Source organism: Branchiostoma floridae, chromosome 4, assembly GCF_000003815.2.
Source record: "Branchiostoma floridae strain S238N-H82 chromosome 4, Bfl_VNyyK, whole genome shotgun sequence".
In the NCBI taxonomy this organism is placed as follows: Eukaryota; Metazoa; Chordata; class Leptocardii; order Amphioxiformes; family Branchiostomatidae; genus Branchiostoma; species Branchiostoma floridae.
The window spans coordinates 83,179-109,625 of NC_049982.1; the positions used below are offsets into that span (position 1 = coordinate 83,179).

The 26,447-nt window shown below is 40.5% G+C and overlaps 2 protein-coding genes across 2 annotated transcripts; one reads left to right on the forward strand and one right to left on the reverse strand.

The window, feature by feature from the left end:
- Positions 1–17,221: 17,221 nt before the first annotated feature.
- Positions 17,222–19,798, forward strand: LOC118412878. Its single transcript, XM_035815931.1, has 3 exons — positions 17,222–17,234; positions 17,434–17,614; positions 18,225–19,798. The coding sequence occupies exons 1-3, from the start codon at positions 17,222–17,224 to the stop codon at positions 18,757–18,759; spliced, it is 729 nt and encodes a 242-aa protein (XP_035671824.1). The 3' UTR covers positions 18,760–19,798.
- Positions 19,799–20,954: 1,156 nt separating this feature from the next.
- Positions 20,955–22,743, reverse strand: LOC118412879 (peroxynitrite isomerase THAP4-like). The gene is made up of 3 exons (XM_035815932.1): positions 22,399–22,743; positions 21,139–21,708; positions 20,955–20,977 (listed from the first exon to the last, which is right to left on the reverse strand). Exons 1-3 carry the CDS (start codon positions 22,574–22,576, stop codon positions 20,955–20,957), a joined length of 771 nt encoding a protein of 256 aa, XP_035671825.1. The 5' UTR covers positions 22,577–22,743.
- Positions 22,744–26,447: the final 3,704 nt, after the last annotated feature.

The following is a 26,447-nucleotide window of genomic DNA, read 5'->3' on the forward strand; positions in this document are numbered from 1 at the left end:
AACCATGCTTTAAATCATACAAAGCAGATGCAAAAGGAGCAGATTCTAGGATATGCTGAGGATGATATATATTATATTATATTGAAAAACTTTTTTTATTTGCACGCTCGCATCAGTTCTGGGGTTCCCAGAGGATGTCATCTATATAATAAAATCAACGTGGCCTTAGTCAATAATAACGATAATACAATGAGTGAGAAACATACCATATTTTGGTTGACCTTCATTCTAGTAAATCTTTCATATCAGCATTTAATATTTGCCCACTGCGCAAACTGGGGGGAAAATACATCATCGTAAACTCGGTAACCCCCAATAGATCCATTTTTACTTGAACGTAGTACCGATTCAATAGATACTGTAAAACCCCTGGGATCAAACCCCCAATCCCTTAGAGACACTGAGTTACAGGTAGTAACGATTTTAGCTGTTGGCATAATGTCAGAAAATCATAACAACCATGCTTTAAATCATACAAAGCAGCTGCAAAATGAGCAGATACTAGGATATGCTGAGGATGATATATATTATATTATATTGAAAAACTTTTTTATTCGCACGCTCGCATCAGTTCTGGGGTTCCCAGAGGATGTCATCCATGTAATAAAATCAACGTGGCCTTAGTCAATAATAATACAATGAGTGAGAAACATACCATATTTGGGTTGACCTTCCTTCTAGTAAATCTTTCATATCTGCATTTAATATTTGCCCAGTGCGCAAACTAGTGGGAAAATACATCATCGTAAACTCGGTAACCCCCAATAGATCCATTTTTACATGAACGTAGTACCGATTCAATAGATACTGTAAAACCCCTGGGATCAAACCCCCAATCCCTTAGAGACACTGAGTTACAGGTAGTAACGATTTTTGTTGTTGGCATAATGTCAGAAAATCATGACAACCTTTAAATCATACAAAGCAGGTGCAAAAGGAGCAGATTCTAGTATATGCTGAGGATGATATATATCATATTCTAAACCTTTTTATTCGCACGCTCGCATCAGTTCTGGGGTTCCCAGACGATGTCATCTATATAATACAATTAACCTGGCCTAAGTCAATAATAATGTTAATAAAATGAGTGAGAAACATACCATATTTGGGTTGACCTTTCTCCTAGTAAATCTTTCATATCAGTATCTGCCCACTGCGCAAACTGGGGGGAAAATACATCATCGTAAACTCGGTAACCCCCAATAGATCCATTTTTACGTGAACGTAGAACCGATTCAATAGATACTGTAAAACCCCTGGGATCAAACCCCCCGATCCCTCGGAGACACTGAATTACAGGTTGTAATGATTTTTGCTGTTGGCATAATGTCGGGAAATTATGACAACCATGCTTTAAATCATACAAAGCAGCTGCAAAAAGGAGCAGATTCTAGCATATGACGAGGATGATGTATATATATTATATTAAAAAACTTTTTTCATTCGCACGCTGGCATCAGTTATGGGGTTCCCGGAGAATGTCATCCATGTAATAAAATTAAACTGGCCTAAGTCAATCATAATGATCATACAATGAGTTAGAAACATACCATATATCTTCATTCTAGTAAATTTTTCATATCTGTATCTAATATTTGCCCACTGCGCAAACCGTTGGGAAAATACATCATCGTAAACTCGGTAACCCCCAATAGATCCATTTTTACGTGAACGCAGTACCGATTCCATAGATACCGTAAAACCCCTGGGATCAAACCCCCAATCCCCCAAAGACACTGAGTTACAGGTAGTAACGATATTTCCTGTTGGCATAATGTCAGGAAATCATGACAACCATGCTTTAAATCATACAAAGCAGATGCAAAAGGAGCAGATTCTAGTATATGCTGAGGATGATATATATTATATTGAAAAACTTTTTTATTCGCTCGCTCGCATCAGTTTTGGGGTTCCCAGAGGATGTCATCCATATTATGAAATCAACGTGGCCTTAGTCAATAATAACGATGATATAATGAGTGAGAAACATACCATATTTGGGTTGACCTTCATTCTAGTAAATCTTTCATAACAGCATTTGATATTTGCCCACTGCGCAAACTGGAGAGAAAATACATCATCGTAAACTCGGTAACCCCCAATAGATCCATTTTTCCTAGTCATGATAATAATACAAAGAGTGAGAAACATACCATATTTGGGTTGACCTTCATCCTAGTAAATCTTCCATATCTGCATTTAATATTTGCCAACTGCGGAAACCGGTGGGAAAATACATCATCGCAAACTCGGTAACCCCCAATAGATCCATTTTTACGTGAACGTAGAACCGATTCAATAGATACTGTAAAACCCCTGGGATCAAACCCCCCGATCCCTCAGAGACACTGAGTTACAGGTTGTAACGATTTTTGCTGTTGGCATAATGTCAGAAAATCCTTCTGAATTATGCGCGTATAAACTCATGATGCCGAGCATGATCAACGTTTGTTACGGGGATTTTCTGCGCAAATTGATGTTCCCGGAAAACTTCTTATGTGTTCGCATACAATGTTAATGATCCAATAATTGTACGGGTACAAAGCGCATTACGGCTGTATAAATATGTGATAAAACTGCGGCAGTTTCAGTGAGGTTTATTGACTTCACGTTAGGACCCATTTAGGTAACGTTACCGGGAGGGAGAATGCCGCAGTACTTAACGATATTAGAAATTGACAGAGTGTGGTCTTGGGTTCCGCTCAAAGCAGATGTTGTAAGTCAAGATCTTCACGTTCTACTCATCGTTATTGGGGGGCCCCAAAGCCCTTTTCCGTAGAGCGTAATCGGCGGTTTTAATTCTACGTACTCCGTAGCGGGACCGTTCGAATTCAACGTAGAGCGTAATCGGTGCATTTTGCGTCGAGCGATATTGGCCCCTTTAATTTAACGTATTACGTAGAAGCTAACCGGATTTTACCGTAAAACGTAATTCATATTAATTTTTCGTCAAGCGTAATCAAAGTTTCATTAAACTTAACTAGTCTACCGGCAATTTTTACCCGCGAAAATGCTGGAAATTGCATTTCAAAGGGTCCAGATTTCAAAATTTCGCCGGACATTCCTTGCTATGGCTCAACACTTCAGCACTGGACATGGTGAAAATATGTTGCGGGAGCGTCGTCCCCCAACTAGCAGAAATCTTTTTACCGACCTTAGCTTAGTTAACAAGCAAAATTTGCCCCTTAAATGCAGGAAATGGCATTTCAGAGGGTCGAGATTTCAATTTTTCTCCGGGCGCCGGGCGGTCCTTGCCAAGGCTTGCGACGGCTTGGGCCTCCGGCGCTCACGACTCTCCGGCGCTCGTCGCCAAAGACGTTTCTCTGACAGAAATGTCATTACATTGAGCATATGCCTGCCAGCAAAATTTTCCCCTCAAAATGCAGGAAATGGTGTTTCAGAGGGTAAAAATTTCCAAATTTTCCCGTACCTACCTTGCGACAGTTCGACTGCTCGTGCTTTCGGCACTCGAAATCTGAAAATGATGTTTGGGGGCGCTGCCCAGCTAAAACCATGTGAATTTCTAATTGGATGCTATTTAACTTAGCTTAGTCTGGGAGCAAAATTTGCCCTTCAAAATGCATAAAATGGCGTTTCAGATGGTCAGGACTTCACAATATTCCCGGGGGAGCATACCCCCGGACGGCCAAGGATTGTCGCGCCTCCACTTTCGGTGCTACAAGTGCTGAAAAAATTACGTCACATGAGAAATTTGCTGTAGCCGCCTTTGGCTAGCAAGACGTCTTTAGAAGTTAAGTTTTAATCTTATTGATGGAATTATCAGTTTTGTTTAGATCTCATCTTCACATGTTCTGCAGTCGGTGGAGTTCAGCCAAAAGACAATAAAAATTTGCATAATGCATTATGAAATTTCGTAATTTAGCGTAGAGCGTAATAAAGTGTCCAAAATTTAGCGTATTACGTAGCCGGCCCTCCCGAATTTAGCGTAGAGCGTTGTCGGTACCCCCCCTTGAGGGCCCTCTTATTGCTTTTTGGCTGGCGCACTGCAACTTGCCACTCTACGTCTATGCAGGTTAGACAACCAGGTAATAAGATTCGCCAAAAATTAGTTACTCGAGCATCTGGATATCACGTGTCTGAAACTCTCGCGACTGTAAGTTCTGAAGGGATTGGTCATCAGTATTGATCCTGAAGAAGGCAACAGTGGCCGTTGAAAATTTGATCCGTGTGTACTTTTGCTTTAGAAGTACGTTTAGCGTTGTACTATAAAATCAGCTACTTATTCAGTCCAACCATTTCAAGATGGGCTCATGTGAAATGGAAACAATAAGCTATAGGCTAAGAACAAAATGGTGATGAATGAAGAACCAACATGTAAACCAGGGCGGCATTCGTCAAACCAGTCTCACGCTGGGGGAGGTCAAAGGAATGTGGCTCCCGCGCGAGCTTACTGTGGCTAGTATGGATCGACTATATGAAACAGCTTTTTAGCTACGAGTTCTACCTGTGCAGCAATATTTTACCGAAAATATGTTCCTCAGGTTGGTAGAATATAGGATATAGGAGAATTATTTTTACACAACCAGTTGGTACTTACATTGCTTACGCATCGATGTCTCTCAGACACCTTTGTTAGAGCTAGAAGAAGCTAGCTCCAGTTAGGATCTCTGACGAAGGTGTTGGAGAGGCATCGAAACGTAAGCAATGTAAGTGCCTGCTGGTTGTGTAAGAATAATTCTCCGACATCCAAGCAATATTTTGGTTTGACGTCGACAAGTAGGAAAAGCCCGTCGCAAACTAGTGGGAGAAGCCTGGTGCTTGTACAGTATAGCCCACAGCAGTAACATATGCTCTGTTGAGACATACGGATAGCTAAAGTCCGTGCCATGATTTCATTTGTGAACATCTAGATACGTGAGTGATTGTAGGAATAAAATTTCTAATCCTATCTAGAGAAATAACATTCAAATGTGGCTAAATGGCATGTGCTTTGTGGCGAAAAGACTTCTGCCTTGTTGCGAAACGACTTGTCTTGTAGCGAAATGACTGTGGCGAACAGACATTGTAGCGAAACAACCTGTAACCAAATGCACCTCAGGGATACCGAAGTACATCCTGTGCACACATATTGTGTAATTACACCTGAGAGAGATCCACATCTCTCCTACCGGATTTGTAACATGAAGAAGAATAAGAGAACTCGTGCTGGCAAAGCGCCGGATGCGTTTCAAACGACACCTCAGTTGCTGAGTGGACGATCGCCACAAGGCAGGTATAACTCAAGACGTAAAGTGAATTGCTTCACACCATACATTTAAGTGGGAAAACCTGAAAATTGCGTGCCGTAGATCGCCGTGCACATATTTAGTCCAGTGCCATAAAACAGTAACGTCATATTTCCATTGGCAACGGTTGCTTTGATACATCCAAGGCTAATAAAATGAACATTTTCCTTTCACTTAGTGTCATTTAAAAGCCATGGAGCTGCACTTGTACGATTATATAGCAATGGACTAGGGGTGGGTACCGGTACCGGACCTGAAAAAATTCGTCGGACCGCATGTTGGAACTTGGACCTATTGGAAAATGAACAGATTATACAATCAGACATTTACACGTATGGGGGCTTACAGGTTGGGGAAAATAGCGAGCCTCGCGGAGAGCGAAGGAGAGTCGATTCTATCGTCATTTCTACCAAGGTCTACAGTCAATCGTACAGAGGCAGTTAGACTTGTAGGATTTTAAAATGCCAGTGGCAGTCGAATAGGATCCACAAAACAGATTTCTTTGCGGCGAAATGGGCCATTGTTTTGAGTATAGTCCATTCACAAATTTTCACATACTGAATCAGGTCCAGGTTCAGGTCCGGACTTGGACCCGATCCTCTGGACCTGGACCTGAACCGGACCTGGACCTGAATTTTCTGTACAGGTACCCACCCCTACAGTGGACCGGCTATGTAGACGGCGGGCTATGCTTTGAAATGGTCCTCATTTTCCTTTTTTCTTTACTCTTGAATCTAAAGGCTGGGGGTCCGATTTCTTAGAAGGCCCTGATACTGTGGCTCTGGGGATGGAATCTACTCTGTTTGTTTGTCGATGTCAGCCTCGGGACGGATGTTAAATATGGTCCTCATTTTCCTTTTTTCTTCACTTTTGAACCTAAAGGCTGGGGGTCCGATTCTTTAGAAGGACTTGTCACTGTGCATTTGGAGATGGAATCTACTTGGTCTGTTTGTCTATGTCAACTGCGGGACGGATGCTAAACTTGGTGTGTTTGCTGTAGCCTTGTTTGTGGCCTTGGTGCCTGTTGGCAGTCTTATCAGTGCGTACTGGGAAGGGACACAATTACAACAGATGTGACTTTATCGCGGTACAATGTATGGTAACAATTACAAAGCATCAGTACAATAATGACAATGACATTGAAGTTTATTGCATATTCATGCCCATTGGAGCTAAATGCAGTATGACTGTACGACGTGTACAAATGATAGAGATGATAATGATAGGTAAACTATGCTATGACCTACGTAATACATTTTACAGAGAGAGAGAACTTTATTGCACGACATTTGTACATGTTTTACATGCTTCTGCCCTCTTCTTAAAACATGTGTAGAAGAATAGATCACTTCTTGCACTGAGCAAAACATTGGTTGGTAAAACATTTTATATGTAGATTTTATAACATTGTTATTATGTACATTTTTACAGCCCTATTTTTTATAGTAAAGGTGTCTATTTAACAGCAGTTTCCTCAACAACATCATTTTTAAGGCCATTGGAGACCCAGTTATTCACGCAAGAATGCAAATAAATAGCACATTATATTTTACAACATACGTCTTCATCTTCTCGCAGTTTTACGACTTACTCATTTTGCTGCAGTTTTATGAAGGACAATGCAGGGCTCCGCTGGAAAGCAGTGTTAACCACTGAGTTGGATTACCCTGGATGAATATGACAGAAATAAAATAAATAAATGACTATAGTCGACCTCGACATTTGCATTCAAAATATGACCTGGCCTGTCAAAGGATGTCACAAGTTAATTAGAAATTCCTGCCCGAAGGCTAATTGCAGTTGATACGAAAGGGAACAAACAAACAGTATAGAATATATCTACTCTGGTCTAAAAGATAACTCTAAACTGTAACTTGTTTGGTTATATTTAGCCCCATCTTGAGTGATTTCGTTCCTCCATAACTTGACTTACTTGGATTATGTCGGGTGCCTCTGCCATGGCTGACCAGTAGTCTCGATCTTGCATGGCCTTCCCCATGCTTTCCATCTGTAGTCCATTGTCCATTTTACCGTAACGTCCTTGATTTTACCTATGTAGTGCTGTGCCCAACATTATGTTTGGAAGCATAATGTTGGTGCTGTTTTCACTATGATACTTTTTGTTACTTTCATTCAAAATAACCCTATTTAGTTATACATCATTACAAAGCTTAAGGTGTCTATCATACAAAACAGTACCCTCAAAGGGTCTAAAACACCCAGAATGCACTAGGAAAATGAAGAGTGAAAATTTGCAAGCACTACAAGGGTTCAACTAGATATTGTAAATTTAACGTAATCACAAAACAATGTAAATATTTTCCTTTATATATCCATTGGTTCAACAGATGTGAAGCCAATATCGCTCATGTAACCACTTGCTATTATGAAAAGCTCTACGCCATTCTATACGTTTTCCACTATGGTCTGTGCGTGCGCGTGCAAAATGATCTTTTTCCTTTAAAAGTTATCCTTCACGGCTTCTAAGATGTCATATCCAGATTGTAAACCACTCTGCCGCAATTGTGTCACATGATGACACTCCATCGTCGGCAGTGATCAAACGATCTTTAGGCGCTAAATGTGTCAGAAGTCTCGGTCTTGCATAGCTTTCCCAATGCTTTCCGGCTGCAGTCCAGTATCCTTCTTATTAACTAGATATTGTAAATTTAACGTATCTTCAAACAACGTATGTAAATCTTTGCCTTTATATATTCGTTGGTTTGACTAATATGCAGCCAAGATCGCTCAAGTAACTACATGCTATCATGAAGGTCTCATCATCATTCTATACGTTTTCCACTATGTTTTAGTATTGTGCGTGCAAAATGATATTTTTATTTTCAAAGTTATCCTTTTTGTTATCTCGGTTTCTAAGATGTCACATTCAGATTGTAAACCACTGTATCTGCCGCAATTGTGTCACATGATGAAGCCCACGCCATCGTCGGGAGTGATCAAACGATCTTTAGGTGCGAAACGAGGCGGGAAATTGTGGAGGAATTACCGGGTGTCGATGATACCTATCTGCGGGATGATGGCGCGATTAATGCGCGGGAAAAATTGGCAGCACGGAAACTGGGTCAAAGGGCGATCACGGAAACGTTAACGGCTCAAAATGATGGCGGCGAAATACGACTTGTTGACCGCCGAAAAGAGGCACAAGACATCGTCACGGAAAAACTTGATAGTTCAGCCGCAATCTGTCCAATCAGGCAAAATAAGGTGTTGTACAAATCAGGACAAGATGGCCAAGCAACTGCAGTTCATTAGACGAAATATTCATATGAGAGGAAGGAGATTCATCGAGTTAAAGTTGACCGATTTTCCCAGGATTTCCTATGGGTTTCGCCATTGCTATCAAGCCAAAATACGCACCATATGGGGGTTTCGAGGTGTCCGTTATATAGGGCGAGGCTCGACTGTTTCCGGGTCACACTGGCAGTAATACGGCAGTGGGCGATAGCATGATTTTAGCAACCTCAACCAGCGGTTTCCTGTTAGCCTGGTATCCAGCCGTAATATAGTTATATTACGGCTGGATACCAGGCTAGTTTCCTGTTGATATAGCCGTACGGTTACCCTCAAGTATGCTGTATACGTTCAGTTCCTGAACATTAGAGAGCAAGGAGCGGTTAATGAGGAGCGGTTACATCAAGATATAACGTCCTTGGTTACATGAGGTAACAACAGTTACTCCTTCCAAACCAAAGGCATCTACACTACGGCTGTACACTTCTATGGAACTCGAAGTAACAATAAATTGTACGCTATGCAGACCGGCCATTTGGTACAGATAGAAGTTTTTGTGTCATAAATTATTCTACGGCCAAGGTAAGGCTAAATGTTGAAATAATGCGCTATTGAGAAACAAATAGACACTAGATGACTGGAAGTTAGATTATACGTACTAGTAAAAAGTTTACGGTTGCCTTTGCTCGACTAGTTGTGTGGGAGATAAAAAACTATGTCAAACCTATCGGACAGCTCATTTCAAAGTGTATACGCAACCTAACTGAGGATGACAAAACAGCCAAAGACACACTTGAGAACTGCGCCTTTAAAGTGTATAGTAACTAACTGAGGTGGAAACGTACATACTAAAGAAGAAAACTTAAAAAGGAAGCCTTTTTCTAAAACAAAAGATTGTCAAGCCCCTGACTCACCTAAGAACTGCGTTCTGTAAGTGTATACTAACCGTGAGAGAACGACGAGAAATCTTTTAAGGAAATCTCCCATGACACACCTACGAACTACACTCTCTATTTGTATATTAACAGAGTACGAAAAGAAATCTTTTAATGAAACCTTTTTTCTAACAGAAAAGTGCGTCATGCACATGACGCATGTAAGAATTGCGCTCTCCAAGTGTATACTAACAGAGAACGAAGAGAAATATTTGAAAGAAATTTTTCTCTTTTATGAAAGAAAAGTGCGTCATGCCATGACACACTTAAGAATTGCGCTCTCTAAGTGTATACTATCAGAGAATGAAGAGAAATATTTGAAAGAAACTTTTCTCTTTTATTAAAGAAAAGTGCGTCATGCCATGACACACTTAAGAATTGCGCTCTCTAAGTGTATACTATCAGAGAATGAAGAGAAATATTTGAAAGAAACTTTTCTCTTTTATTAAAGAAAAGTGCGTCATGCCATGACACACTTAAGAATTGCGCTCTCTAAGTGTATACTAACAGAGAACGAAGAGAAATATTTGAAAGGAACTTTTCTCTTTTATTAAAGAAAAGTGCGTCATGCCATGACACACTTAAGAATTGCGCTCTCTAAGTCTAATAGAGAACGAAAAGAAATATTTGAAAGAAACTTTAATTTTCTCTTTTATCACAGAAAAGTGCGTTATGCTTAAGAATTGCGCTCTCTAAGTGTATACTAACAGAGAACGAAGAGAAATAGTTTAAGGAAATCCTTCTCTTTTATGACAGAAAAGTGCGTCATGCCATGACACACGTAAGAATTGCGCTCTCTAAGTGTATACTAACAGAGAACGAAGAGAAATATTTGAAAGAAACTTTTCTCTTTTATCAAAGAAAATTGCGTCATGCCATGACACACTTAAGAATTGCGCTCTTTAAGTGTATACTAAGAGAAAACGAAAAGAAATCTTTTAAAGAAACTTTTCTCTTTTATTAAAGAAAAGTGCGTCATGTCATGATACACTTAGGAAATGCGCTATCTAAGCGTATACTAAGAGAAAACGAAAAGAAATCTGTTGAAAGAATCTTTTCTCTTTTATCAAAGAAAAGTGCGTCATGCCATGACACACGTAAGAATTGTGCTAAGTGTATACTAACAGAGAACGAAGAGAAATATTTGAAAGAAACTTTTCTCTTTTATCAAAGAAAAGTGCGTTATGCTTAAGAATTGTGCTCTCTAAGTGTATACTAGCAGAGAACGAAGAGAAATATTTGAAAGAAACTTTTCTCTTTTATGAAAGAAAAGTGCGTCATGTCTTGACACACTTAAGAATTGCGCTCTCTAAGTGTATACTAAGAGAAAACGAAAAGAAATCTTTTAAAGAAATTTTTCTCTTTTATTAAAGAAAAATGCGTCATATCATGATACACTTAGAAAATGCGCTATCTAAGCGTCTACTAAGAGAAAACGATAAGAAATCTTTTGAAAGAAACTTTTCTCCTTTATCAAAGAAAAGTGCGTCATGTCATGACACACGTAAGAATTGTGCTATCTAAGTGTATACTAACAAAGAACGAAGAGAAATATTTGAAAGAAACTTTTCTCTTTTATCAAAGAAAAGTCCGTTATGCTTAAGAATTGCGCTCTCTAAGTGTATACTAACAGAGAACGAAGAGAAATATTTGAAAGAAACTTTTCTCTTTTATCAAAGAAAAGTGCGTCATGCCATGACACACTTAAGAATTGCGCTCTCCAAATGTACACTAACAGAGAACGACGGGAAATAGTTTAAGGAAATCTTTCTCTTTTCTTAAGGAAAAGTGCGTCATGTCATGACACACGTAAGAATTGCGCTCTCTAAATGTATACTGAAAGTGAATGAAGAGAAATAATTGAAAGAAACTTTTCTCTTTTATCAAAGAAAAGTGCGTTATGCTTAAGAATTGCGCTCTCCAAGTGTATACTAACAGAGAACGAAGAGAAATATTTGAAAGAAACTTGTCTCTTTTATGAAGGAAAAGTGCGTCATGCCATGACACACTTAAGAATTGCGCTCTCTAAGTGTATACTAACAGAGAACGAAGAGAAATATTTGAAAGAAACTTGTCTCTTTTATGAAGGAAAAGTGCGTCATGCCATGACACACTTAAGAATTGCGCTCTCTAAGTGTATACTAACAGAGAACGAAGAGAAATAGTTTAAGGAAATCTTTCTCTTTTCTGAAAGAAAAGTGCGTCATGCCATGACACACGTTAGAATTGCGCTCTCTAAGTGTATACTAGCGGAGAACAAAGAGAAATCTTTTAAGGAAACCTTTTTCTAAAAGAAACCTGCGTCATACCCATGACACACGTAAGAATTGCACTCTGTATTTGTATATTACGAAATTGAGTACGAAAAGAAATCTTTAAAGGAAACATTTTTCTGAAAGAAAAGTGCTTCATACACATGACACACGTACGAATTGCGCTCTCTAAGTGTATACTATCAGAGAACAAAGAGAAATATTTTAAGGAAACATTTTTCTGAAAGAAAAGTGCGTCATACACATGACACACCAAATAATTGCGCTCTCTAAGTGCATACTATTAGAGAACAAAGAGAAATATTTTAAGGAAACCTTTCTGAAAGAAAACTGCGTCATGCCCATGACACGCTTAAGAATTGCGCTCTCATGTTGTATACTAACAGAGTACGAAGAGAAATGTTTTAAGGAAACCTTTTTCTGAAAGAAATGTCCGTCAGACCCATGACACACTTATGAATTGCGCTCTCTAAGTGTATACTATCAGAGAACAAAAAGAAATCTTTTGAGGAAACCTTTCTCTTTTTCTGTAAGAAAAGTGCGTCATACCCATGACACATTTAAGAATTGCGCTCTCTATTTGTATATCAACAAAGAACAAAATGAAACCTTTTAAGGAAACCCTTTTATCTAAAAGAAAAGAAGGTCAAGCCCATGACACACCAAAGAACTGCGTTCTGTAAGTGTAATCTAATAGAAAACTAAGACAAATCTTTTAAGGAGACCTTTCTCTTTTTCTGAAAGAAAAGTGCGTCATGCCCATGACACACCTACGAACTGCGCTCTCTAAGTGAATATTAACACAAAACGGAGAGAAAAATTTTAAAGAAACCTTTCTCTTTTTATGAAGGAAACGTGCGTCATACCCATGATCTTGAATTGCGCTCTCTGTTTGTATATGAACAGAAAACGAAAAAAAAACCTTTTAAGGAAACCTTTTTTTCTGAAGGAACAGTGCGTCATGCCCATGACACACGTAAGATTGCGCTCTCTATTGGTATATTACAGAGCATGAAAAGAAATCTTTTAAGGAAGCTTTTCTGAAAGAAACGTGCGTCATACCAATGACACACTTAAGAATTGCGCTTTCTATTTGTATATTGACTGAGAACAAAGAGAAATCTTTTAAAGGAAACTTTTTTCTGAAAGAAATGTGCGTCATGCCCATGACACACCTACAAACTGCGCTCTCTAACAGAAAACGAAGAGAAATCTTTTGAGGAAACCTTTCTCTTTTTCTGAAAGAAAAGTGCGTCATACACATGACACACGAATTGCACTCTCTAAGTGTATACTAACAGAGAAGAAAGAGAAATTTTCTAAGGGAACTTTTTTCTGTCATGCCCATGACACACTTAAGAATTGCACTCTCTTTTTGTATACTAACAGAGTTTGAACAGAAGTCTTTTAAGGAAACCCTTTTCTGAAAGTAAAGAAGGTCAAGCCCTTGACACACCTAAGAACTGCGTTATGTAAGTGTATACTAACAGAAAACGAAGAGAAATCTTTTAAGGAAACCTTTCTCATTTTCAAAAAGAAAAGTGCATCATCTTATGACACACCTACGAACTGCCTTCTCCAAGTGAATACTTACACAAAACGAAGAGAAATCTTTTAAGAAAACCTTTCTCTTTTTCTGAAAGAAAATTGCGTCAAGCCCACGACACACTTAAGAATTGCGCTCTCTATTTGTATATTAACAGAGTACGAAAAGAAGTCTTTTAAGGAAACTTTTTTCTAAAACTGGCAAAAACGTTATCAGGCTATGGCAAAGTTGCATGGTATGTCAGGTGCTGGCCGCAGACTCCCTTGAAATAAGCCTGTTTGTTTAACCGTCAGACAGCAGATTCTCAGTGTGGACCAAGGCTCACAGTTTAATTCCTTGGCCACACCAAGTAAATAGTCCATTTCTGAACTCAGCTGAACCTCCTTGCTTCCAACGATACTGAGTCAGGACACGCGGACTCCACGGCTACGCGTTCTGGTATGACCTCTCTGTTGCGACCCGGAAGTATACTGGATATACTGGAAAGCGGTAGCCCAGAAACCCCCATGCAGTACGAAATCGTCGCCGAAATCAGGCATTTCACGGCAGTTTGAAGGCCAACTTTAGCTCTTGAAATCTCACCGTAACATAATATCTAAAAGTTAAAATGCACTGCATGTGATAGATCAACTTGTCAGGATCACGTAGATACCTTTTATAGCATCATCTGGCAAATATTATCTTTTCTATCGAGTTTTTCCGTGACGATGTCTTGTGCCTCTTTTCGGCGGTCAACAGACTCGCCATTAGCCTTTTGTGCAGACCTTAGCCATGCAGGTGGTATTGTACCTACATGAAAAATGAAGCTGTAGTTTGGACAGTATGTGTGTGTGTGTGTGTATATATTTGTGTATGTGTGTGCGTGTTTGTTTGTTTGTGCGTGTTTGTTTGTGTGTGTTTGTGTGTGTGTGTGTTGTGTTTGTGTATGTGTGTGTTTCTGTCTGTGTGTGTATGCGTGTGTGTGTATGTGCGTGTCTGTGTGTGTGTCTGTGTGTGTGTATGTATGTGTGTGTGTGTGTGTGTGTGTGTGTGTATGTGCATGTCTGTCTGTGTGTCAGTCTGTGTGTGAGTATGTGCGTGCGTATGTGTGTGTGTGTGTGTGTCCGCGCGCGTGTGTGTGTGTGTTTGTGTGTTGATAACGTTAAAAGCTCTGAATGGATTAAGATGATATTTGGTACGTGGCTACCTAATTCCCATTCGCTTCTTCCTGAAAGGAACGTTTTGAAGTGGAGTGGGGGGATCAATTAGGCGACCTTCAGAAAATGGTGATGGATTCTTCTACATCCATTAAACGAAAACGAAGCGGCATGAGGGTCAGAAAGTATGTCATGGTAACGTCACGGTAGCTATACAGCTGCAAATGAACAAGCTTGGTTAGAGATACTGTGATGAAAGCTTATGCCGGCAAATAAGAAGGATGTGATTTGATAGACGAATCGACAAGCATGTAACAGAAATTACAATGCCCGTTCGTTTTAATATCTCTAATACAAACGATTTGTTCTTGTGCGCAATCCTCGCTTGCAGGCTAACTACCCACAATTTTATGGGTTAAGTCGGCAATCAGTCATATGGAATGTGCCACAGGAGGATAAAAATGGCGCTACTGTTGACATCTGCATGTTACCGCCGTTTCTGTCATAATTCGGCTTTACAAACAGAGATTTCCACTCTTGCTTTGTAAGAATCGCCCTCGACTTTTTGATATTCTGTCGCGGCCTCTACAATTGCAATCCTGTCGTGTTATCCCATTGGACTGCGGTGTGTTGGCGGCGTCACTGCGTCTTAAAATTATTTGTTTCAGCATGACTTTATTTTATTTTGTTTTATTCTATTCTATTGAATTGCAGACAGTGTAATACATGGCAAACCCAGGCAGCGTAGCCGATATTGGGTGCCAACACATACGTACATTTACACATGACTTTATAGATATAATGAGAACATCATGCAAAACGTACAAATATGACTGAAAAGACAACAAAACACACATGATGAAACTCGTTCAACGCTCTGACAATTCGTTCGGCCAAAGCGGGGTCACTAACGTGTCGCAGCTTCGAATTCAGTGAGCTATCCGCCTAAGGCTAACGTAATTTTCCGTTTCCGCAAACAGTCCGGCCGGACCCCGGGTAGAAAATGTGACACGTAGACCTACGGTTTTGGTCAATGGTCCCCTTGCACCTGACGTCATAGATCACGTGACCTTGTTTACGCCGCCATATTGGGTGTCAAAACAGCGGGAGAACCAAATTTTGTCGTCTGCTATTCGGTGCGAGCAGATGTGCGAGAGTTAGGAGTGACATTTGGCCGCCATGAGCGACAAACGTCCGTCAGATCAGACGTCAACTGGTAGGGGAGCGCTACCAAGCCATTTGTCGTGTTTGAGCGCCCCTGATCGGAAAAGATACAAGGAAAAATGTGCTCTGTTGGGGGAGACCGGCGACCCGTATTTGCTTCCGACTGCCAAGATGACCGCGGTCATGAACTGTGAAAAATTGCCCGGTATCGCATTTCCTGACATTTACGTTTATCTGATAAGTAATCCCTCAGTTTACACCGGGGAGGCAATGAAGGCTTACAAAAGCCTAGATGCCTACAAGTATTTCGTGAGTGGCAACTTTAAGTCAACGATGTACTTGTTTGGAGGCACACCACGAAGGACAACAAGCACATATATGTCATAAGGTCCAAGGTAAGGGTCGATATTATTGTTAGCGTCAGATGCAAAATAATCAAATTAACATTTCATGTAAGCTAAACATTTGTGTAAATCTGGGCATCTGTGCCAAAATGATTTTGATAGTGTACAGAAAAACAGTTCTGGGAAAAAGGATCTAACGTCACTTGGTTAATATAAACAAGATATCGCAATCGGGGAGTAAATGACTCCTTGGCTTAGTGGTACAATGCTTGCCTCCAGTGCAAGAAGTCGTGAGTTCTAATCCCTGATCGGATCAATTTTCTTTTACTTATTTGTTTTTAATCTTTAATGGTAATCTCTACAGTTTGAAAAACTCATTTCCAATGTAGCTAGTTTCGTTTCCCCCTCGTTTTCCATGTATAATGTACAAAAAATAAATGAGTAATTACTGCATCCTCTACAGATCAATTTTTGGTGTTGACAGAATTTACAGTGCTTAGCAATATTTACAATATTCAGAGTCCTGATAAGTTTTAAAATAACCTCCTTAAGTAGATATAGACCATTGCTTATTATGCATTTTATCTGAATGACTAAATCATCTTGTTATTTTTCCAGGTAAAGCATTCAATGGCCATAAGAAACAAGGCAGTTAGTGTGTGGGTGGCTGTGCAAGAGGAAGGTACAGTCATAACTGGCCACTGTGACTGTATGGCCGGGGTTTCTGAAGTTTGTTCACATGTTGCAGCCACACTGTTTTACATGGGCCAAGCTGCGGCTACATCGTGTACATCAAAACCAAGTCTATGGAACAGACCACTAAAAAGAAAACCCCAGAAACCGTATGCGGAGGGCAGTGCCATCAACTTCAAAAGACCAAAAAACCCACTGCTGGACAACAACACCCCACCAAGGCTTCCCAAAACAGCAGCAACAGGAACCTCCCTTAAACAGCCCACAGTAAGCCAGAAGGACACATTTTACAAAATGATGCGGGACTCAGGCATCAAGCCTGCCTTCCTTTCTATTGTGAAAGGTTACACAGACCCATACATACCATCAGTTGTTGCCCTTAATCTGCCCTCACCACTCTGCCGGCTCTTCAGGACAGAATACATGCAGCTCAGTCACAATGACCTCACAAAAAAGTGTGAGGAAGAGGCTAGCAGGCTTGCTTTCATTACGGAACAGGTAAGTCATTTGTACACAATTTGATACACAAAATATTGTTAAGTATAATTGTGAAAAAAAGAAGCTGTTACCTCCGTGTTATACTGTAAATGCATTTAAGTTTGCGGGGATTTAATTTCGTGGTAGCGGTAAAAATGGCTTTTCGTGGTGGATTTAAGTTTGCGGTAACACCGTAGATTGCAGTCTAATACCATAATAGAAAAATGTTCGCGGTGGATTTAAGTTCGCGGTGAAGTTGTCACCGCGAAAACCGCGAACATTAATCCACCGCAAACATTTCTGCATTTACAGTAACTGCTCAAATCAATTTAATTTTTCTTTCTTCACAATTTATTAAAGGTTGCAGCCCTGGAGAAAACCACAAGACTGCAGAGCAAGAGCAACACTTGGTTCGAGTATCGGGCTGGCAGAATCACTGCATCAAACTTCAGGGCTGCTGTGAGCACAAATCCTGTCAGTCCATCAGTCTCCCTGATAAAACGGATCTGCTATCCGGAAGCCTACAAGTTTAGCACTGCAGCAACAAGGTAATATGATGTGAAATTAATTGCTTATGGCTGAACCAATTTTGTTGGTGATTTCAGTATCTTTGGTGTAATGTCAGGTTTTAATTTTTATTGTTGCAGTGAGCTCTTTGTATGGAAGCATTGCTTTGTATGTAAAGTATGAACTTCAGTCTACATATTATAAGTGGTTTGTGTCCTAGGAGACTGTCCATAGTTCTTTCAGTGGGGTAGGAATGCAGTAGTGCAAAAATGGAGTGTTCGCAGTGGTTTTAAGCTTGCGGTATTGCCTTCTACTGTTGTCACATACTGTCATGGACAAATATCCGTGGTGGTTTTAAGTTCACGGTGAATTGGCAACCGTCAAAAACACAAACATTTCTGCAATTACAGTTTGCAGGGATATATCAACTTCATGGCAGTGGGAAAGTGGAGTGTTCGCAGTGGTTTTGAGTTTGCGGTAGCAAATATAGTCACATACTGTCATGGAAAAATGTTCACAGTGGTTTCTAGTTTGCAATAAAGTGGCCACAGTGCACATAAAAGCTCTTTGAACATTTTTCATTTACAGTATACACCTTTTTGATTGATAAGGAAGTAAGTTTATACAGTATATGTGCATGTATATTTTCAGGTGGGGGTGTCAGCATGAAAGCACTGCGATCAACAGCTACAAAGAGATGCAGGTGAAGGATCATGACAGTCTGAAGGTGGGAGATTCTGGCTTTCACATCCATGCAGAGCACACCTTCCTTGGGGCCACACCTGATGGGCTTGTCACCTGCAAGTGCTGTGGGGAAGGTATCCTGGAAGTGAAGTGTCCAATGTGCGTGAAGGACAAAACCTTCGAGTCTGAGGCAGACCAGCAGCACCGCCAGTTTTGCTTAGAGTTGAGAGGGCAAAGATTACAGTTAAAGCACAGTCATCCCTACTACTTCCAGGTACAGGCCCAGCTGGCATGCACTGGTCGCAACTACTGTGACTTTGTGGTATGGCGAGGTGCAGGGAAGACAACACAGGAGCTCCACATAGAGCGCATCTACCCTGACGTTGCCTTCTTTTCTACATATGTAGCAAAGGCAAAGACCCTGTTCAATAAGTGCATTATGCTAGAACTTGTTGGTAAATATTACACTTCTAGGCAACACCTAACTTCTGTCACTTCATAGTATAACACCAAATGGTCTGAGTCTCGAAATATTGATAACTTGTGACAAATCACTGTGTCTGAGACATTGTTTTGGTTAATGATGTTGAATTTTTTCGGCTTCTGTGCCGTCATGTTATGGCCAAATAGCCTGAAACTTAGAACCATTTTTGAACATTCAATGTACAGTGGTAATCCTTTAGAATAATGTTATAATAGAATAAATTATAAATTATTATAAATCAATGTTACAAATAATTTAATGTAATATGAAAAAGTTAACTGATGAAGTACATATTTTTGTCCTGTAAGTATTGTAAATACCCGTAACTCTTTTAACTTAAAACAAATATTATTATACCATTGAAGAAGGATATCATAAACATGTACAGAGACCTGCGTAATGTAAAAAATGTTTACTCAATAATTCATCTACAAAAATTGAGATATTGGCACTATATTGATTGGTTCTAGCCTATTGCCAGGCAATTATTTTTAGTTGGGCCTACCCAGTGCACAATTATTCTGTGTAACACAATGTCTGCTGTCCGGGGCTGTAACTTCTAGGAGGCCAGCACATGTTTTGCGAGCTGCTATAAGTGAGATTTAATCAGGCTAGTGCACCATGGTACACAGCGAACCTAACTAAAGATGAGGACCCGACCCGGGTTCCTTTACATAGATTTTATAATACAATATATTACAATATCCTGAGACAGAATTTTTTCTCTTATCCCATTAGGCTTCTGTCTAATATCAATAAACACTTTTGATGATGTACATATATATGTACAATTTCTCTTTTAGCACCTAACACCTTACTTCACCTCACTTACCAACAAGATGTAAACTTTCTCACTTCTAACACTGATGAAGTTGCGATTAAACCTTTTGTCACCAGGACCTGGTTTGGCGTTCACGTATCTACCATTTCAAGAACTGTACATATAGAATACAACACGGTGTATTCCGTATCGCCCAAGGTATCAGCCCGACCGCGGGTCGGATTGCCCGAAGGCCGGAGGGTGATCCGACCCGCGGGAGGGCTGAGACCGAGGGTGATGCGGAATACACCGTGTTGTATCTTATTTATGTCATACCCACCTGAGAAAACCCATGTTTTGATGCGAAATGCGCCAGAAGTTGAACAAATTTGGTGCCCTCGAAAAAAACAGCGTTGCAACAGTAATGTTCCAACGTCCGAATCAGGTATTCGAACTTTCGATGGCGCCGTACTCGGCCCACTCGAAACAGTTCAATTTATTCGAATGGAGCCCGTGTGATAACCCCGGGCCGTACAGAAAGTTATTAGCCGGTCCGAAACACCAGTATCGAACGTTTTCGCGTCACAGGTATGACATAAATCACTTCACACAACAAACAAACCTACATGTTTTAGCAACACATTCCATCTGATGTACAAATGTATTATATAGTCATTACTCAATGGGGACAACTGATTCACATAGGTTGCATAATGCACAAGACACCTGAACAATTTTGTCAAATGTCGTCAGGTTACAGGTTGGGTCTACATTTGTGTAAGGAATTTCAACTGGGCCATTAAGCATAGTGTACTTCTGTCGTAAAGTTCCAATAACACGCTCCACATGTATTCGAAGAGATGCTAACTCTCTTGTAGAATCGCAATCTTTCTTGCTGAGTTGTTGCTTTCCTCTCGTAAATGCAGGAATTGCCAAAGTAGCTCCGTGCATGGCAAGGCACTCCTGTATGTCGAAACCCCGGTCAGCAAGTACTTGATCACCAGGAAGCAGCTTCTGTAGAAACCCACTGTTTTCAGTTATAACCTTGTCACTGGTTCTTCCTCCCCACCCTTTCGAGATGAAGGTTATGACACCCTGTGGCGCAATGCCGATTAAGTATTTGAGGGTATTTCTTGATTTGTAGCTAGAGTATGTTTGTGATTGTGCTTCCTGGTCACTTGACCGCTCAAGTGCAACCTCGAAACAGTCTATGATGGCTACACATTTCTGGTACTTTTGTCTGAACGCCATGGGCAGTGTTTTTCTAAGTTCTTCTCTATCCGGCCAGATGATAGCAGTTGGTACCAGAATAGTAAAGAGAAGATCCACAATATGATGTACAGTTCTTGAAATGGTAGATATGTGAACACCAAACCGATAAGCCAGGTCCTGGTGAAAAAGGTTTAGTCGCAACTTCATCAGTGTCAACAACAACTGCTGGAAGTGAGACAGTTTACATCTTGTTGGTTCTGTCATCTGTGGTGATAATAAAGTTAGAACAGAATTGAAAACATTATAGTTTGGCAAACCAGTGTGAAATCTGACCTTTTCACTATCTACCATAAATATTTCCTCTGTAAGTGACAGAGCTGTAATAGTTTGTCTCAGATTGTGATTTTCAACTCTAAGTGCTCTACATTCCGCCTCATAATCCACTGGGTTTTGGGTCAGGTTTTCACCGGCTCCACCTCTGCATCTTCTCTCTGTTTTATCTGGATCTGATGGCTGTGGTGTACTCTCTGCACTATTGCCAGTCAGGATTTCACCGGCTCCACCTCTGCATCTTCTCTCTGTTTTATCTGGATCTGATGGCTGTGGTGTACTTTCTGCACTATTGCCAGTCAGGATTTCACCGGCTCCACCTCTGCATCTTCTCTCTGTTTTATCTGGATCTGATGGCTGTGGTGTACTTTCTGCACTATTGCCAGTCAGGATTTCACCGGCTCCACCTCTGCATCTTCTCTCTGTTTTATCTGGATCTGATGGCTGTGGTGTACTTTCTGCACTTCTGCCAGTCAGGATTTCACCAGCCCCACTACTGTATCTTCTCTCTGTTTCTTTTTGTTGCTCCTTTCTCCGAGTTTTTAACTTTTGACGGTGTTCATATGTGTCAAGGTCACAATGCCTTTTCCTTTTGACATGGGAAGGCACATAATCGAAAATAGATGGCACATAGTCTGGTGACACTGGGTCTTCACTCTTCTTTCCTGAAAAAAAGATAAAAAACTGAACATTAATTTTTCCATAAATTCATATTTATAAGGAGGCCTCTGGGTTGAAAGCAAAGTTGAAATTTGTTCAAAATAAATATAGTTGAGAACTTGAGTAGGGTAGAGTTATAAGTGCCAGGAATTTATACGTGGCTAATCGTCCATTTGTGATTTTGCTTGGCTAGCCAGAAGCCAGAGTATTTGAAGCCTAAACAATATAACAAAATACAGCAAAATATTCTAGTCACAGAGTTTACCGGAACATCGGCCACCAAAATAGGCAGCAAACTTCCTTGTTAATTTACGCATCGGATCGGAGCTGTTTTCAATTTATAAAAGTAAAATGCGTATTAGAGTACACTTCGTGACGTGAGCGATCTGGGGAGGGGGGCATTAACTAGATGGATCCCACAACGCTACTTAAAATAGTGTACACAAAGTGTACTTTGACTACCGAGCTCTATACAACCCCCACAAACTGGAAATGATTGTGACGTAGAAGTGAAGAGCGGCCTAAAATGGAACCAGCCGTTTCCTATCTACTCTACCTACTCTCTACTCTACTCTACTCTAAAATAGTTCGTGGCATGGATGCTTCGGCGAACAAAACACGAATTCTGAAAACTACCACTGAAGTTTTGAAAAGTTTATATTTCCTAATACCATTATAAATGAGTGCTTAGTTACCAGAGATGAAGTGCGCACTGCATAGCCTGCTTGAGTCCGTTGGCTGCCAGTCGACCCGTCTTACTGCAGCGATCCATTTTCCCCTCCTCGGTTCTTCCCGCGGAAATCGATAGAAAGACTCAGAAGTACCGGGATTCTTCCTGTTATGGCATCCCACAGCAGCACAAGTGTGTACCATGTTGCTAAAATATGTGTAGGTACAGCCGCACGATCACCAGCGGGTGCAAATCGAGGAAGTCCTTGAGGCGTGAAGGACAATGCGTTGCACGTGCGTACTGAGTGAGGAACTTGACACCCAACATGGCGGCCCGCCCCTATGACCTCTGACCCGTGACGTCAATGCAAATGGTCCAAGGCACCGAAGCCACAATGGACCGATCCAAAAACCCCGCCCCCCGTTCGATCATGGTTTTAATTCGAACACCTCCGTCACAGCCGCCACGCCACGTCGAGAGTTCGAGGCTTTTTTATTTTCCTTCCGCGAGAGAAAGTAGTCCGTTCCATGACTTCGGGCGTCAACAGCCCCTACAAGAAAGCTTATCGCAGGAGTACATTACCGTTTATCTTACTAATGTCAAGTTATTTACAATATTTTAGACTCATTTGTTATCTCTGTGGATTTTTGAACCGATAGTTTATCGTTTTCCTGTCAATTATACGGCCCGAAATCTCGTGATTTTCGTGTAATTTCCCCTCATATTTACCTTTGCCAGAATGGCTAAGGTTATGTTTTGGGCTTGTGAGTCTGTGTGTCTGTCTGTCTGTCTGTCTGTCTGTTAACAGCATAACTCAAGAAGTCTTGGATGGATCCCGATAATATTTGGTAGGTGGGTAGGGGTCGGGAAAACGAAGGTCAAGTTCGATAATGGGCCCCCTAGCGGCTTGCTAAGGTACTGCAGCAGAACCTCAATTTTTGATATCTCGTGTTCTGGACATGCTGTGATCATGATTTTTGAGTGGTATATAGCCCTCGAGGCAGAGAGTAAGTGCTGTGAGTTTGGGCCCCCTAGCGGCTTTTTTGGAACTGCAGGCGCCGGATTCCTTTCAAACTTTGGATGAGAATAACTCTAACGTTACAACGTGTTGACGGATCGTCATGATTTTTGGTATGTAGATAGAATGAGTGATGACTTACATAATGGTATACTAATTATGCAAATCAGCAGCTAATTTGCATAATTAATGAGGAAAAATTATAAATCCACTACATTCCATGATAGGACTTTCAAACTTGTCACATATGTAGCTGGGAAGGAGAGAAATGTCGACAGATATCAATTATGCAAATGATGACCTCATTTGCATAATTAATGAGAAAATATGAACATGTTGACGGATCATCATGTTTTTTGTATGTAGGTAGCGTAAGTGAAGACCTACATAATGAGATAACAATTATGCAAATCAACAGCTAATTTGCATAATTAATGAGGATATTTTATAAATTCACTACATTCCATGATAGGGCTTTAAAACTTGTCACATATGTAGCTGAGAAAGGGAGAAATGTCAATACATATTTATCATGCAAATGATGATCTCATTTGCATAATTAATGAGAAAATATTAACGTGTTGACGGATCGTCATGATTTTCGGCATGTAGATAGCCTAAATGAAGACTTATATAATGTGATACTTATTATGCAAGTTAACAGCTAATTTGCATAATTGATTAGGAAAAGTTAATAAATCCACTGCATTCCATTATAGTACTTTCATCAAAGTTGTCACATATGTAGCTGAGAAAGAGGGAAGAGAGTAAGAGGTGTATTTAAAGACTTTGAAAGAGAATAAGTCAAGAATGGATCAAAGGATCATCATGATTTTTGGTATGCTGATAGCTTAAGTAATGCTTGATACAATTTGATATCAATTAATTGCAAATTGGGATCTAATTTGCATAATAAATGCCGAAATTTTATAAACCAACTCCAAGCATTTAATTATAAAGAAAATGAAATGAGTAACGCATTTGTCTACAGACATCATTCTACATAACAAACCTGGTTTATTTGGCAAAGGTATGTGTTCGTGGAACTCTAGTTTTTAAATGTTGTAGATTTCAAACCAACAGGAATTTGGGACCACAAGAAAGAGCAAACATTGTAGTTTCTGTCGGTATAAGGCTCATCATAGATTTTGAGGGCGTAATGCAAATGCCGCCAATCCGCGCGGAGTCATGTCATAATTTTGACTCCAGAATAGAACGCGCCCGATTTGACTTTTTCAGTAATTATCGACTCTGGACAGGTCTTCGTCCCATAGATATCGAATCTTTGACCGGAACCAAGTTAACAGTGGTCCCCCGTATATAAATTCCAACTTTCAAGTTGATATGCCAATCCGAGATGATATAAATATAACTTCAAAAGTTCTAACTGACTACCGTAGCGAAACGCGCGCCGTTTTGTGACAGTTCTACGTTCCATGACCCCCGGGCGTTGGGACTACTTACAAGAAAGCCTGCTGCTTGAGTTTACAACTATGTATATTCAACATTTCATCGCATATACATTTTAAAGCTTCTCACTTCACTCCTTTGGATTTTTAACAGATTTGTCTAGCTGTATCCATTTGATTTTATAACCTGAAATCAGTTGATTTTAGTGCAATTTCCACCGCTTTTTTATCTTGTGACAGATTTGAAAATAAACGGAAAATTTAGTGCACAGAATAGTCCGAATTCTCTTCTTTCAGTCGGTATATGGCATACTATCCATTTCGTGGTAGTAATAGGCTTTTTTCCCAATCGCGCGAGGGCACCTCATCAGAGGCATTCAAAAAAGAACGCTTCCGCCCTTGCGTCAACGCCCGTTCCACGGAGCCCGCGCCAGACACGCACCGCCGTATTTGCGTCCTAGTTGCCGTAAGACCAATGTAGCATTTGCTAATTCAGTCCGTCTCAACACTGTTTTATTCCGTATGCGTCCTCTGACAATACCGGGGATGTGCATCGGTACCGCATCTTGTGTTAAAAAGCCAGCTGTACTCGAATCAGCTACACCAACAACTTGCAATATTTGCGCGTAAAACAGTCGATAAGGTGACCCCGATAGACATGGACTTTCAAACCTTTCCAAATTTCAAACCAACAGGATCTTTACCTGAGTTGTAGTCGAAGATTCGACAAAGCTAATTCACTAGTCATTAAAGATAGAATCGAGGGCGTAATGCAAATGCCGTCAATGTGAAATTCGTCGAAATTTTTGCCCCGTACGGCACCGCCATTTTGCTAATTTTACTATGTAACAAATATGACCATGAAACTAACTTTAATTGCCGTAAAATCCCCCCAAAACGGTTTATACAGAGAGCACATGGTGTTCCCTTTTTGTACATATAACGCAATATTTGTAGAATGGCCGCCAAATAGGTTTAAAACAGCTGTTTAAGTCGGGTGAAATTTCATCCAACTGTCACGCGACAAGCCTTTCCTTAGCAACGACGTTGCTAGGGACCGCGGAACACTTCGAACTGCAAATAAAAACGGTTCGATTCGTGTTCGATTTACTACGTGGCTTGGCGGCTGGTCAAAAATAGCTATTCTGTCCCGCTGTGGCAGTTTTTGATGGAGGTGTTCGAAATAGAAAAGGGGGTTCTATTTGTTCGATATGACGTTCGACAGGATCGGTCCATTTTGTCCCGGTGACTGTTGGATACCGGTGGTATCCCTCAGTGATCCCCACGGGTAGGCCACGGCGTCTATGTGTTACTGGGCCCCAGGTTCATTTTAAGTCCGACTTAAATTCAACCCGGGTTCCGGCCAGGTGCCAAAAATATACCACGGGAGCAGCAAGGGATGTTTTAAGAATCGAAAAATAAATCAAAATATATAACACCTAGAAATACACACATATCATGCCCATGGATCTTATTTTGACATTTTGTGTATTTTGATGTCTTTTATGTCATTCTTTTCGCCCCCGAAAGCTGCCCGTCCGGGCCCAGGTTTGAAAATGTGACCCAAGCCTTACGGGGCCAAGTAGGGGTAAGTGCCAAAAACAGCCAGTGGACTGCACGACGGCCCCTTTTTACAATTGGGACTTA